This window comes from Osmerus eperlanus, chromosome 20 (assembly GCF_963692335.1).
Source record: "Osmerus eperlanus chromosome 20, fOsmEpe2.1, whole genome shotgun sequence".
Taxonomy (NCBI): Eukaryota; Metazoa; Chordata; class Actinopteri; order Osmeriformes; family Osmeridae; genus Osmerus; species Osmerus eperlanus.
Window position 1 is genome coordinate 13,165,809 of NC_085037.1, and position 15,842 is coordinate 13,181,650.

Consider the following 15,842-nt stretch of genomic DNA (forward strand, 5'->3'; position numbering starts at 1 on the left):
GGAGTAAACCACTTTTACTGTATTACTTTGTATTGACTTTGACGAGTCTTGCACATGTCCCACTAATAACCCCCATTTTAAGCAGGTGGAATGTTCCTAAATCGGATGTTTGTCTTGTTTTTTTATTTTCTAGAATTTTCTTTTTTGTTCAGGCCTTTCTCTTTTACATCCCCATCCACTGTTCATTCTGACAGCACATTCATCATTTTTCAACAGGCTTTATGCGGCCTCTCTCTTTCTCAAAATAAAAGCCACAAAGTTTATTGTACCTATTTTGTATATGTGAGATGTTTAAATAAATTGTGAAAAGTTCTGAAATAAAGCATGTCCAATGTTCCAAAACACACCATTTAATGACTTAAGTGCTTTAATGTATAACGATGAGAACATTAAATGAGATTGGAGTTGAAGCATCCTAGTTGTTTTTGAGGTTTATACATAGAAACCAAACGTTATGTATTATTTAAAACGAAAACTACAAATTATCGTAAGAATAGCTCTTTTTTTGTGGTTTAAAAAAAGTACATCAACCTTCACCTGTTGCAAAAGTTGTGTACTTGCTGTCAAATGACTATTTCCATTGCCAATGTTAAATTACAAAAACTTTCCTTGTAAATACATTTCTCAATGCATCCCTTCATATATGTGTTCCTGGCATGATTCCAATAACACTTTATAATCCAATAAAGAGATGTGATTTGGATCACAAAGGCTTGCGAAGAGCTTCTCTCCAATGATGCATGAAACTGATTGGTAGATCGTCAATGCCCATAGTTGAGCAAAATAGAGCAAATGCTCTTTGTAAATACTATTAAATACTAGGCCTATATCTTTATTCGACGTTATTCTCAGCAGACTGATACGAACGTGACGTTTATAATAACAAATAGACTACAAACTTTAAAAACGTACGTTGGATTATATAGCCTACATTGGTAGCGTTTGTGATGTAGGCAAACCCACTGTACAGTGAGGGCTTAAAGTGAACTATCAAAACAACCCCGCATTGAGAACAGATCTGGGACCAGCAAACATAGATGAACTGATGAAGACATGTGAGCAGAGAAAATATGCTCATATAGTGCCATCTATTGGCTAACATACACAATCGCGCCTCCAATAAAAGATTGCGATGACATCTTTTCAAATAAAAATCTGTCCAATGTTAAAGAACGATCTATCGCTATTATTTAGCAATGGGGATGTGTATATAATCGCTATGCAATGGAAGTTTTCACTGGAAATTGTTTGCAACAATACTTTGCAGGGTGCAAACTTTCCAAGCAAATTCCTTTGACGTATTGCACCGAAATTGCTGCAAATTCCAGACCCCACTAATTATATACTTTCTTGCTGATTCTTAAAATGTTCTGTGTAGTATTTCCTGACCTCTGCAAACGTTGATGGATGGTTAAATAAAACAGGTGAAATCAGGAACCGTAAAAAGGCTGAAAGGAGGCGTCGGCGTGGGCGCGCTCAGAGTATTCCGTCCAGACTGCATCTCATCTGTCTGCTTGTTGTTGTCATGGAGGTGCAAAGATGGCGGTCCTGGCCTATAGCCTAGGCAAACGGGACATTAATCAGTATTTTAGTATAAAAAATGCAAAATTATTATCTCTCGTCGCCGTAGTTTTACTTCTTGTGCTGCACACAGCGTCACGGTGTTATGGGGGTAAGTAATGATTTATCGTCGCGTATACGTTAGACTGCTAAACACTTGACTCAACACAGTCGCTATCCAGTTATACGGTAGCTATAGGCTAGCTAGGCTAGCTAGTTAGCTAATGCATCCTTAGCTAACCTTAACTTGGCTTCAACTAAGATAGCAACGCTAACGGTACCTTATATATTCTAGACTCGTAACGAGAGTCTTTTTGTTCATAATAATAACTTGCAAGCTAGATGGCCATCGAGCTACCGAACATAGTAGAAATGTGTGTCTACTGTATATGTCACTAATTCAGAGACATTAGACAATGAATGTAGCTAGCTAGATGCATAAACACGGAAAAACCAGTTACTACGATGCTACCACTACAGTCTGAACTAGTTAATGCAAACTTACTAGGCTATCTATATGTGTCGTGTGTCTGTTGGTTGGATTTGGAGTGCAGGTAAGTCAACTTTATAGATTTTATTCACGCGCACGAACTCCATTTTTATACATCAGTTGGCTAGTAACAGTAGCAACATTAGCTAGCTAGCATAGTCAAGTGCCATCGTATGCCACTGTGCACTTTTGTCAGCTCGTTCGCTGGTTAGATGTTTGCTTGGGACAAAGTCCATGTCAATAACAGGTTGGATGTGGGAAGAGTACTGTAACGTTAGATGGATAGTTAACTGGCAAACAGCCCTACACTCCTAGCTACTGTAATTTATGAAACCCCTTGCAGACAGGTGGATTGGTAGCTAGCCTATTTCGTGGATGGATGTTGGGCAATACAGTTGACAGTAAAACTGTTTAACAGCCGGATTGTACCGCTTCAATAAATTACCCTCTCATGTCTAGAGTGAGATGTGTGCCTTTCTCCCTTATTGCAGAGGTACACACGGCAACAGACATATAAACGAGGTGTGTGAAACTCGACTGAGTGTCTTGAGTCTCGTGAACGGCAACATCGATTGCAAGAAGCAGAAGCTCATCGGCGGTGGTCTGAGTTATATTATGAAGTCCGGTGTTGGGCCGTAATTTCCCACCCTGCCAGAATTCCACTCCCCTACGCGTGAACGCGCGCACTGCTAGCGTATTGCTGTGTGTAGATTGGTGAACCGAGTCGATTTTTGACGAGTAAAATGTTAAGCCTAGGTTCCCTCGTTTTAGGCTTTGAGGAAACTGTCAGTAGGCTATTTTATTCATGTTTCGTTCAAATATAAGTGATGTTGCGCTGCACCTGAGCCTATACGATTCGTATGTCGTGCTACATGTAAAATCTGAATGATTGTCTCACGAAAATAGACGTAATGTTGAGCTGCACTTGAGAAAAGATTTTGTTGTTGTGCTACTGTCTTATTATCGGAATGAGGTAATATGTGAATTATGTTGTAGTTCCGACTGCTGTTATTTCACTTTCTGGTTAAAGCGAGCATCCTTCTTTGTCATCATTTGTACGAATCACTTTTAGTAGAACTATTCACTTCTGATTCTTGATTACGTTGTACTTGCTATTATAGGCTACTTACTAAATGCACTATATGCCAATTGTAATAGAATCGTCTGGTAAATGAGTATAGCTACATTATTTTACACATTTATATAAAAAGGACCCTGCTCACAGCCAGAGGTCCCTCCTACCAGAATTCAACTTCTATTTCCCTCTCAGTAAACTACTTGCCACACAACTGTTTTGTGTTTACAATCATATCCATTTTATAGATCCTGCATCTCACAGCCTTGTTAGTATCTTCTCACTTGCAACATACAGTGCTTGGTTCCAGTACCTGATGAGCCGAGCTTGGACCTTCCCTTTGTGACTGGCTACTGACAGTTTCCTCAAAGCCTAAGACGAGGGAACCTAGGTTTAACATTTTACTCGTAAAAATCGCCTCGGTTCGCCAATCTACACACAGCAATACGCTAGGAAGGCAGTGCAGGCGTTCACGCGTAGGGGAGTGGAATTCTGGCAGGGAGTGAGATTACGGCCCAACACCGGCAGGCATCCACTTCGCCTTCACAGCATACAGTGGCCTTTGTTTATGAAGAGGCGTGGGACACTGAGTGCTCTGTGTGCTGAGAAGCAGAGCAGCTGCTCTTGTCTGGCTGTCAACGACACTGGATGCTCCTGACGTCTTGTCTCAGCACCCTTCACCTTTTTTTTGTTTTGTTTTTTGACTGTGTTTGCTCCGATTAATTGGCAGATGGGCCTATTCATTTCCAACACCAGCGATTGGCTGGAGGCTGGAGGTTTCGTGGTTGTGCTGACATGTGGCTGATGGGTGCCTGGCGTGTAGGGCTAGGCCAGCTGGGTGGAGTATTGTCCTCCAGGTGTTTGACCAATGCTGGAAGCCAGTGTACCATGGAGGCAGGTTTCACTCAGCCCTCAACAGAGAGAGATAGAACGAGTTTAGGGGGAAGTGTGTGTGTGTGGGGGGGCAGTGGTGTGTGTGTGCTTTGTTTGTTCACCTTTATGGGTGTGTGTGTGTAAGCTATGTGTATAATCTATGTAAATATAGACAGATCATGTGTGTGTGTTTTATGAACTGGAATGTTGTTTGCCCTCAGGCGGCGACTCATGTGATTGGCTGTTGTCCAGCGGTCGCTTCCTGGGGGAAAACGCCTGGCAGCCCTACGGCTGCATGATGCACAAGTACAGAAGCACGTGAGTCACACTCCTACGACCAATGTGTTTGTGAGAGGGCGTGTGAGAGTGTATGTGTGAGTGTGAGAGAGGGTGTGTGTGTGTGTGTGTGTGTGTGAGAGGGCATGTACTTCATTTACGTCTTGTAAATATTGATAGTTTTCACACCATGTTGTAGTCAGTGATCTCTCCCCCTGGGCCCTCCCACAGTGAAGCGACAACTTGCCTGTCTGAGAAACGGGTGGCCTTTGTGGGCGATTCAAGAATCCGGCAGCTATTCTACTCTTTCATCAAAATCATTGATCCTGAACAAAGGGAGGATGGCATCAAGGTATAGCTCATCCTAGCAGGCACCTGGTCCACTTTTCCTTTTTTGATTTGTGTTCGTTGTTGCTTTTCCAAACGATACAGGCTGTATGAGGGGGGCGGGGATGTTGAACACACACAATGATATTTCCAGGAAAGATAACAGAGGGAGTGTGTAAATATTCCCTCTGGTGGTGGTGCAAGGCCAGCTGAAGAGAGGAACACTAACTGTCTTGTCTGCCTCTGCTTCATCTCCACCAGCACGAGAACATCCCCTTTGAGGACCAGACCTCCTTAGTGAATGTGGTAAGCTGTTCCCTGCTTCTGTGAAAGTTTAGCATCTAACGGCACCTTGTGTTGTCTCAAGGCATTTTATTATTTAATCACATCACCCTGTTAAGACTGAGACTGACTACTTCCTGTTTGTGGGTAGGACTTCCTCTGGTACCCTGAGGCAAATAACTCCATGAAGGAGCGCCTGACAGCATGGACTGAGGTAAGAGGAAACAGAGTTGGTTTCTGATATTGGGTCTTTTTGAATCTGTAATTGGGTCAAACGTTTTTGATAAGCTGGGACAAGGTTGCTGGGACAAGGCAGGCTATGAAACAGTTGCAATCTGTTTGTTATCAGGATCCATCGACCAGACCGGATGTGGTGGTCATTGGTGCTGCAACAGTAAGTTGTAAATGAAAACGTAAACATCCACAGAATATGATATATTTTCGGAATATTGCTTGAAAAAAAACACACTCACAATCTTTCTGTTGATGCTGTTTTCGTGTGTTTCAGTTGATCGGCATGGTTTGTTTTTCCACAGTGGTCCATCAAGCTGCACCACGGCAGCAGTGAGACGCTCCAGCAGTACAGAGTGAACCTGACGTCCATCTCCTCTCCCCTGGAGACCCTGGCCCTGGACGGGGACGTATACTGGGTCCTGCAAGGTTAGCATGGGAGCCTGGTAGCCTGTTAGCTACGGGGATGGGGAGGTGGAGAAATGTACTGGGTCCTCCAAGGTTAGCCTATTAGCATTGAGATGCTTGTTGACACTCACTCTGTAATTGTCTCTCAATTATTTATTTTTTTTCTCATATTTTTTGTCATTGACTGACTCACTCATTTGTACCGTCCCCCCTACACACACACACACACACACACACACACACACACACACACACACACACACACACACACACACACACACACACACACCACTCTGTCTCTCTCTCTCTCCCAGACCCTGTGAAGGAGCAGGCGCTCAGTGACAGCAGGAGGATGATCACCAACCAGCAGATCGACCAGTATAACGAGGCAGCGGCCGGCGCCCTGAACAGCAGCGGGAGGAACGGCCGGGTGAAGCTGCTGGCCGCCTCGCGCCAGGCCGCCGCCCTCACCATCGCCCAGTCAGCCGACGGATTACACCTCCCAGAAGCCACCAGGAATGTGGTAGGCGGAGAATGTCTTGTCGTAATAATAATGTGTTTATGTTGTTTAAAAAAATAAAATAATAACCGGCGGCCTCTTATCGGCAGTCAAATCCTCTAACCGCTGAGCTGTACCCACCATAATTAGCTGCTTAGTATCTGAACTGACTGCATGTTCTGGGAGTGTTTGATACGATCCCCGTCCCCTCCCTCCGGTGCTCCTCTAGGGAGCCATGGTCCTGATGAACGCCGTGTGCAACAAGTTCCTGCGGCCCATCGATGGCTCCTGCTGCCAGCCCGCTGCCGCCCCCAACCTCCTCCAGAAGCTGTGTGCCGGCATGTTCCTGGCGTCCGGCCTGGCGTTCCTGGCGCTGCACGCTCTGGGCTACAGCCGCCACCACAAGGCCCGGCTCGGCCCGGCCGACGTGGAGAGCGGCGAGGAGAAGAAGCCGGACCTGGGGCTAGCGGCGTCGGGGACCACGTTGGCGTTGCGGGCGGTGTGCAAGATGGGGGTCATCATGGCGTACTTCTACGCCTGTGACCGTGCCGACGTGTTCATGAAGGAGCAGAAGTTCTACACACACTCCACCTTCTTCATCCCTCTCGTCTACATCTTTGTGCTGGGGGTGTTCTACAATGAGAACAGCAAGGAGGTGTGTGTGTGTGTCTGTATTCTATGTTCTCATGTACTCTCCACAGACCTAGTAACATCATGACTGTCTCCACAGACCTAGTAACATCATGACTGTCTCCACAGACCTAGTAACATCATGACTGTCTCCACAGACCTAGTAACATCATGACTGTCTCCACAGACCTAGTAACATCATGACTGTCTCCACAGACCTAGTAACATCATGACTGTCTCCACAGACCTAGTAACATCATGACTGTCTCCACAGACCTAGTAACATCATGACTGTCTCCACAGACCTAGTAACATCATGACTGTCTCCACAGACCTAGTAACATCATGACTGTCTCCACAGACCTAGTAACATCATGACTGTCTCCACAGACCTAGTAACATCATGACTGTCTCCACAGACCTAGTAACATCATGACTGTCTCCACAGACCTAGTAACATCATGACTGTCTCCACAGACCTAGTAACATCATGACTGTCTCCACAGACCTAGTAACATCATGACTGTCTCCACAGACCTAGTAACATCATGACTGTCTCCACAGACCTAGTAACATCATGACTGTCTCCACAGACCTAGTAACATCATGACTGTCTCCACAGACCTAGTAACATCATGACTGTCTCCACAGACCTAGTAACATCATGACTGTCTCCACAGACCTAGTAACATCATGACTGTCTCCACAGACCTAGTAACATCATGACTGTCTCCACAGACCTAGTAACATCATGACTGTCTCCACAGACCTAGTAACATCATGACTGTCTCCACAGACCTAGTAACATCATGACTGTCTCCACAGACCTAGTAACATCATGACTGTCTCCACAGACCTAGTAACATCATGACTGTCTCCACAGACCTAGTAACATCATGACTGTCTCCACAGACCTAGTAACATCATGACTGTCTCCACAGACCTAGTAACATCATGACTGTCTCCACAGACCTAGTAACATCATGACTGTCTCCACAGACCTAGTAACATCATGACTGTCTCCACAGACCTAGTAACATCATGACTGTCTCCACAGACCTAGTAACATCATGACTGTCTCCACAGACCAAGCTGCTGAACCGGGAGCAGACTGATGAGTGGAAGGGCTGGATGCAGCTGGTCATCCTAATCTACCACATATCTGGAGCCAGCGCTGTGAGTCCCCTCCCCACCACCAGGAGGCGCAGTGGCCACCCCCTCATCTACCCCTAATTAAATATCTTAAATGAATCTGTTTTGTCCTTCAGTAATCATATGACCTTCTGAAGTTACCTTCTCTTTGTCCTTCAGTAATCATATGACTTAAGTTACCTTCTCTCTCCCCCAGTTCATTCCAGTGTACATGCATGTGAGGGTGCTGGTGGCTGCTTACCTGTTCCAGACCGGCTACGGTCACTTCTCCTTCTTCTGGCTCAAGGGAGACTTTGGTCTGTACCGTTTGTGTCAGGTGAGCCTGTAACCTGCACGCGCTCCGCACAAAACACCAGATCAGCATGAGAGCCCCCGCTTATCTCTGCGTGGTAGTGAAAGCTCTTAACCCTTGTGTTATCTTCGGGTCATTCTGACCCATCAGTCATTGTGACCCACCGTCGTATTGCGACAAATTTACCTCATACAAAAACAAAGTGAAGCATTTTCTTTTAACTGTCGGGCTGTCTCAGACCCCCCACATTGGAATGGTTAAAAGAAAATTATTTGTATTTGTTTTTGTATTGGGTAAAATTGGGTAAACACAACGATGGTTCGTTATGAACCTTTGGGTCATGTGACCCGAAGGCAGCACGAGGGTCATGTGACCCGAAGGCAGCACAAGGGTTAAGACATTACTTTAGATGGTGCTGTAAGAGTTACCTGATAGTTGCTAACTAGCTTGATAATGCAGGTATTCGTAGCTATTAGCTGGATTGGTTAGGATTTACAATGGCTCTTCATAATATTTACAGCGAGGAAGATTTGCTAGCTACGTACAGGATTTCCTGGTTTCATAGCCTTCAAAGCTATTTTCTCTGAACTTGAGGGGTCCTCCCCTCTTTGCTGTGTTGTATGTGTGTGACTCTGCAGGTTCTATTCCGTCTGAACTTCCTGGTGCTGGTGCTGTGTGTGGTGATGGACCGGTCCTACCAGTTCTACTACTTTGTTCCGCTGGTCAGCTTCTGGTTCGTCATCATCTACAGCACCCTGGCTGTGTGGCCCCAGATCCTCCAGAAGAAGGCCAACGGTGAGGAACCTAACCAGCCATCTACCTCACCCTCCTTACCTCACCTCCGTACCTATCTCACCTCCTACCCTCCTCACCTCCCTCCTTACCTCACCTCCGTACCTACCTCACCTCCTACCCTCCTCACCTACCTCCTTACCTCACCTCCTACCCTCCTCACCTCCCTCCTTACCTCACCTCCTACCCTCCTCTTTCTCCTTCTACCTACTTAACTCAACTCCCTCCCTCCTCACCAGATGTAGTTAGGAGCAGCAGTGGTGCTGGGCTGATGGCTGTCTGTGTGTGTGTGTGTGTGTTTGTCTGGACAGGAAGTGGGATGTGGTACCTGGGTGTTCTGCTCAAGCTGCTGGGCCTGCTGCTCTTCATCTGCTTCTTCGCCTACTCCCAGGTGAGCCAATCAGGACCCTGATCTGCTGACCTCCCTGAGACACTTTCATACACTACCTCAGGACACTTTTGGGAGCCATCCTTGGTGGGGACAGATTAGACTTTGTTTTTCTCACACACACACACACACACACACACACGTAACCTTTTTCTGAAGCATATTTTTGAAACCTTTTGACACTTTCTTTCACTCACTAGAAAAATATTTTGTAAACCTTTCGGAAAAAAATTCAAACACGTAACTTTTTTTTTTTCCCCACAAAAAAAAAAAAAAAACTTTGGAAACAGACTTCTCAGATCCCAGCTTTAAGACCCCAGTGCAGTAGCTTTAAGACCCCAGTGCAGCAGCTTTAAGACCCCAGTGCAGCAGCTTTAAGACCCCAGTGCAGCAGCTTTAAGACCCCAGTGCAGCAGCTTTAAGACCCCAGTGCAGCAGCTTTAAGACCCCAGTGCAGCAGCTTTAAGACCCCAGTGCAGCAGCTTTAAGACCCCAGTGCAGCAGCTTTAAGACCCCAGTGCAGCAGCTTTAAGACCCCAGTGCAGCAGCTTTAAGACCCCAGTGCAGCAGCTCCCTCGTCACTGGGGTGGTTTGTGTGTACACAACAGAATAGTTTATTTTGAGTGACAAGGTTCATTGAACAACATTATCTTTTATCTTCTAGTTTAACAGTGTTGAGTCATTAATGACATGCGTATGTGTGTCTCTGTGTGTGTGTTGCAGGGCTTCTTCGAGAGTGTGTTTTGTGTGTGGCCCGTGTCCAGGCTGTTTGAGCTGAACGGCAGCGTCCATGAGTGGTGGTTCCGCTGGAAACTGGATCGATTTGTAAGTGGAGCAGTAAATACCCTGATTCGCCCAGTCTCCTCCAGTAACCATGGCACCCAGTCTGACCTTTACTCTGTCTCCTCCAGTAACCATGGTACAGATGACGAGAGATAGCGTCATATCGGTCAATATTTGACCAATGATCTGATGATTGTGTGTGTGTATTTCTGGTGTGTGTGTGTGTGTATTTCTGATGTGTGTGTATTTCTGGTGTGTGTGTGTGTGTATTTCTGATGTGTGTGTATTTCTGATGTGTGTGTGTGTGTGTATTTCTGATGTGTGTGTATTTCTGATGTGTGTGTGTGTGTGTATTTCTGATGTGTGTGTATTTCTGATGTGTGTGTGTGTGTGTGTATTTCTGATGTGTGTGTATTTCTGATGTGTGTGTATTTCTGATGTGTGTGTGTGTGTGTGTATTTCTGATGTGTGTGTGTGTGTGTGTATTTCTGATGTGTGTGTGTGTGTGTGTATTTCTGATGTGTGTGTATTTCTGATGTGTGTGTATTTCTGATGTGTGTGTATTTCTGATGTGTGTGTATTTCTGATGTGTGTGTGTGTGTGTATTTCTGATGTGTGTGTATTTCTGATGTGTGTGTATTTCTGATGTGTGTGTGTGTGTGTATTTCTGATGTGTGTGTATTTCTGATGTGTGTGTGTGCGCAGGCAGTCATCCACGGGATGCTGTTTGCCTTCGTGTACCTGGTGCTCCAGAAGTGTCAGGTTCTGTCAGAGGGGAGAGGAGATGCACTCTTCTCCCCCCGGCTCTCCAACCTCCTGCTGCTCCTCTCTGTGGGCGCCTTCATCGTAAGAGCACACTCCGGCCCTGTTCCAACACTCTCACTTGCACCCTGCCCCCTCCTAGAACCAGCACACTCCGGCCCTGTTCCAACACTCTTACATGCACCCTACCCCCCTCCTAGAACCAGCACACTCCGGCCCTGTTCCAACACTCTTACATGCACCCTACCCCCCTCCTAGAACCAGCACACTCCGGCCCTGTTCCAACACTCTTACATGCACCCTACCCCCCCTCCTAGAACCAGCACACTCTGGCCCTGTTCCAACACTCTCACATACACCCTACCCCCCTCCTAGAACCAGCACACTCCGGCCCTGTTCCAACACTCTCACATGCACCTACCCCCCTCCTAGAACCAGCACATTCTGGCCCTGTTCCAACACTCTCACATTCATCCTACCCTCCCTAGAACTAATCTCTGATCTAACGGGATTGGCTTAGTTAGAGCGAGTAGGCTAATGTTTACCTTTAATTGATCTAGTCTTGATGATCTGAGTGGTTTGGGTGAACTTTAATCTGGACAGGATATGTCTGTGTGGGAGGTCCACATATTGTGAATTCCTAATCGATAAAATAATTGTAAAACAGCAGAATAATCATAAAACTGTTGCTTTTTAATTAATATTTTTTCCTCCGACCATTCAATATAGGCATGGCCCATTTAGATGTCATTTATGTGCTTCCCCCCCCCACACACAGACACACCTGTATCAGTATTGCAATAAAACTGTTTGTTGTTCATGCTCTGTACTAAACATGTGACTCCTCTCTGTCATGTGACTGCTCTGTCAGATCTACTCTGTGTGGGCCAGCAGCTGTAAGAACAAGACTGAGTGTAACGAGCTTCATCCCTACATCTCTGTGGTCCAGGTGAGTTCCAGCCCCCTGCTGGTGCCCCTCCAGCCCCCTGCTGGTGCCCCTCCAGCCCCCTGCGGGTGCCCCTCCAGCCCCCTGCTGGTGCCCCTCCAGCCCCCTGCTGGTGCCCCTCCAGCCCCCTGCGGGTGCCCCTCCAGCCCCCTGCTCGTGCCCCTACAGCCCCCTGCGGGTGCCCCTCCAGCCCCCTGCGGGTGCCCCTCCAGCCCCCTGCTGGTGCCCCTCCAGCCCCCTGCGGGTGCCCCTCCAGCCCCCTGCGGGTGCCCCTCCAGCCCCCTGCTGGTGCCCCTCCAGCCCCCTGCGGGTGCCCCTCCAGCCCCCTGCGGGTGCCCCTCCAGCCCCCTGCGGGTGCCCCTCCAGCCCCCTGCGGGTGCCCCTGGTAACACACTCTGACAGTGTAGGCTAGGGAAATGTTAATCCAATGACCACAGGGAGATGTGCCATCTCCAGTGTTTACCATTAGGACAGGAGAACATCTAGAACAGCCTTTAGACAAGAGAACATCTAGAACAGCCTTTAGACAGGAGAACATCTAGAACAGCCTTTAGACAGGAGAACATCTAGAACAGCCTTTAGACAGGAGAACATCTAGAACAGCCTTTAGACAGGAGAACATCTAGAACAGCCTTTAGACAGGAGAACATCTAGAACAGCCTTTAGACAGGAGAACATCTAGAACAGCCTTTAGACAGGAGAACATCTAGAACAGCCTTTAGACAGGAGAACATCTAGAACAGCCTTTAGACAGGAGAACATCTAGAACAGCCTTTAGACAGGAGAACATCTAGAACAGCCTTTAGACAGGAGAACATCTAGAACAGCCTTTAGACAGGAGAACATCTAGAACAGCCTTTAGACAGGAGAACATCTAGAACAGCCTTTAGACAGGAGAACATCTAGAACAGCCTTTAGACAGGAGAACATCTAGAACAGCCTTTAGACAGGAGAACATCTAGAACAGCCTTTAGACAGGAGAACATCTAGAACAGCCTTTAGACAGGAGAACATCTAGAACAGCCTTTAGACAGGAGAACATCTAGAACAGCCTTTAGACAGGAGAACATCTAGACCAGCCTTTAGACAGGAGAACATCTAGAACAGCCTTTAGACAGGAGAACATCTAGAACAGCCTTTAGACAGGAGAACAACATTTTTCTCTGTCGTTTCCAGATCCTGGCTTTCATTCTGATCCGGAACATTCCGGGCTACGCTCGCTCAATATACAGCTCTTTTTTCGCCTGGTTTGGGAAGATCTCCTTGGAGGTAACACACACACACACAACCCTGTTCTTTATTCATTTCCTATGTGAATGTACATACACTCCTTCACTTTCTCTCCTCTCTGTGTCCATCCTTACCACTCAATCACACACGGTCTCCTGGCCCCTCCCCCAGCTGTTCATCTGCCAGTACCACATCTGGCTGGCTGCAGACACCAAGGGCATTTTGGTACTGCTCCCTGGAAGCCCCTCCTTCAACATCATCATCAGCACCTTCATCTTTGTCTGCGTGGCCCATGAGATCTCCCTCATCACCAACGACCTGGCGCAGGTGGTCATCCCCAAGGACGGCGCCTCCCTGCTGCGCAGGCTGGGCGCCCTGGGGCTGGGGGGCCTGGCCCTGCTCTGGGCCACCAGGGGGCGCCTGCCCTCCCTCGGCCCTTAAAGCATCCCTCCGGCTGGGTACAGAGGTCGGGGACAGAGGCTGGAGGTCTTGGCAGGCTGGAGGTCATACTCAGCCCAGACGTCTTCCACCGGCAGCTGTTTAAAGGATTTGCGATGGCAGCTTTTTTGGGGGGGGAGGGGGTCTTGCAAGACAACTTGTCGGCCATCTTGCTGGCCTTGTCTGCGATGGACAGACGGCTGGTCGGTAGCCGTGTTTGAGGTGAGTCAGAGACGCTATGGCGTCGTGGCGACGCTAGCAGAAGGCCCGGTCTGCCTGGAGACTGTGGTGGAAGTTGTACACTGGAGAGGAGGAAGGAGAGCGTCTACTGAAGGAGGGTTAGAAGGAAGGGGGGGGGGAGGTGTGTGTTTAACAGCTCCTTCCAGCCTTTTATTGGAGGAAAGGCTGGCCGTATGTTTAATCTGAAGAGGAGGGCAACACCCTGCTCCTCTTGCCTGAAACTGTTCCCTGCAAAATTCCAGAAGGACTCCCTCGACCGGATATGGTGCACTGGTTCCGCCCAGACGACGGTTAGTAAAGGTGTGCTCCTCACGCACATGCCTGTTTCAGTTTGACCTCTGAGCCAGGAAGTGCTTCAGGTCTGTGTTCAGCAGAACAGTCACCTTCTGGAAAGGGGGGACATCTAACCCACTGCTCCAAGCTGTTCTTGGAGCAGAAGAACTGCCCAGATGTCACTGATCTCTGTGCAATGAACAATTCAGATCTTCTTTGTTGTGGTTGCATAATAAATAATCAAAAATCTAAAGCAGTTTATAACAGCCAGGATAGAATGAACAGACATTTCAACATTATAGAATATTTCTAAGAGATTATAAAAAAATGAAAAAAATCTTTGTAAACACTTCTTTTTTTTATTTTTTATCTTTAGGACCTTTGCCTTGTGCACTGGTTTACGTGACCTCACCAACCTTTCTCTGTTGTATGTACAGTATTTAATGATTTAAATTAAGCATATATTTTGTACATGGTCTCTGCTTCTTTGTAACTGTGCCCAGGCCTGCTGTTTAGTGAATGAAGTGTCGCCTAGAGAAGTTCTGGTACTTCTTTTCATAGATGCTTTTATTGGAGCAAAGCAAAAGAGGCACTTTGAAGGTTATCTGCCTTTTGTCTTCACATTAATATGAGCCTATCCTTCAGGGGCAAATAACCACTGTGTGTGTGCGGTGTGTGTGTGTGCGGTGTGTGTGTGGTGTGTGTGCGGTGTGTGTGTGGTGTGTGAGGCATGACTGGTTTGTGTGGAGTGCGTGAGCGTGAGAAAGATCCCTCTGGCGTTCTGCATCACCTCAGCCCTCATCTCCCTGGCAGGTCCGTCTAACAGATAAAGACTCCCTGGTAGGCCTATGTAGGAGAACAGGCCTCCCTGCTCCATATTCCCAGCCTGCCTCTGGATGGATGAAGAGATGAGTGAGAGAGAGAATGACGTGAATTCTGAACTAACTGAATGCCTTCTATCACGTTTTCTTTTGCTAGCTTCCTCATGGCGTTGAGCCACTTCTGCGTATAAGTCGGCTATACTTGATGAGTTACTGTTCGGAGCGAAAGCTGGATAGTTATAACGTTGCTTGACAGTGAGTGTCAGTATTTCAATTTGAATCTGTCAATAGCCTATAAGCCAAACGTTTTAATGTGTATTTGAAGTTTCACACCGAAATATTCGCGCCTTTTGAAAGAGAAAGTGGTTTCTGTTGTTGTTTTATGCTTCTTTGTTTTGTATATTAGCTTCATTTTTGTACCTCAGTAAATTGAATGTCCAAGACTTTCAGGAGAATTTGCCACTAATCCATATAATCGTTTTTGTACAACTGCGGATTTGGTTCTTTTTCATCCCCCGGCAGAATGTGTAAATATGCAGCTTACTCTAAATGTTAAGGCAACTTTACAAATACTGTAAAATGATTTCAACTTTTGAACAATTTGCAGGACTATACAGTGCATTTGATCAGTAGGCCATATTTTACGTACCATGGGAAGGCTCTGGACTGGAGAACATGCTTTACTTCAAGGTTATGTAGCTTCGGTCTTGAACAAACTAACAATCTGAACTGTTTAATACCGTGTAAAGTTTTACCCTGCAGATGATGATCTCGGACATATAGGCAACTGAATTGGTTACTTTATGCGCGAGACTTCAATCATTAGGAAGACTATTTATTTATCCCTAAGGCCTAAATAAAAAAATTAAAAATATACAATCTTTCGTGAAATTAATATTTATTTATAAATGCCTTTATTCTTCTGTACATTTAATTATAAAAACCTTGATGACAATGTTTGATGTGTGATCAATGGTCAACTGTTATGAATTTTGTATTAACTGGCCTACTAATCTTTCTTTAGGCATGATAGTAGCATAAACAGGAAGAGAATGAGCCCCAGGAGCACAGAAG

General features: G+C 46.5%; 1 protein-coding gene across 1 annotated transcript; it reads left to right on the plus strand.

Moving 5' to 3' along the window:
* Positions 1–1,485: 1,485 nt before the first annotated feature.
* On the plus strand, positions 1,486–14,418 carry casd1 (CAS1 domain containing 1). Its single transcript, XM_062486711.1, has 18 exons — positions 1,486–1,672; positions 4,220–4,316; positions 4,506–4,626; positions 4,863–4,907; positions 5,035–5,097; positions 5,233–5,277; positions 5,420–5,543; positions 5,837–6,045; positions 6,251–6,676; positions 7,738–7,827; positions 8,000–8,119; positions 8,734–8,890; positions 9,199–9,278; positions 9,999–10,100; positions 10,764–10,904; positions 11,692–11,769; positions 12,943–13,035; positions 13,168–14,418. Exons 1-18 carry the CDS (start codon positions 1,540–1,542, stop codon positions 13,435–13,437), a joined length of 2,394 nt encoding a protein of 797 aa, XP_062342695.1. The 5' UTR covers positions 1,486–1,539; the 3' UTR covers positions 13,438–14,418.
* Positions 14,419–15,842: the final 1,424 nt, after the last annotated feature.

Excerpts from the sequence above, each read along its gene's own strand:
- casd1 (XM_062486711.1), top strand. The coding sequence starts at position 1,540 with ATGGCGGTCCTGGCCTATAGCCTAGGCAAACGGGACATTAATCAGTAT. Across the intron at positions 4,908-5,034 it reads AGACCTCCTTAGTGAATGTG|GACTTCCTCTGGTACCCTGA; the intron begins GTAAGCTGTTCC and ends GTTTGTGGGTAG. Across the intron at positions 8,891-9,198 it reads CCTCCAGAAGAAGGCCAACG|GAAGTGGGATGTGGTACCTG; the intron begins GTGAGGAACCTA and ends TTGTCTGGACAG.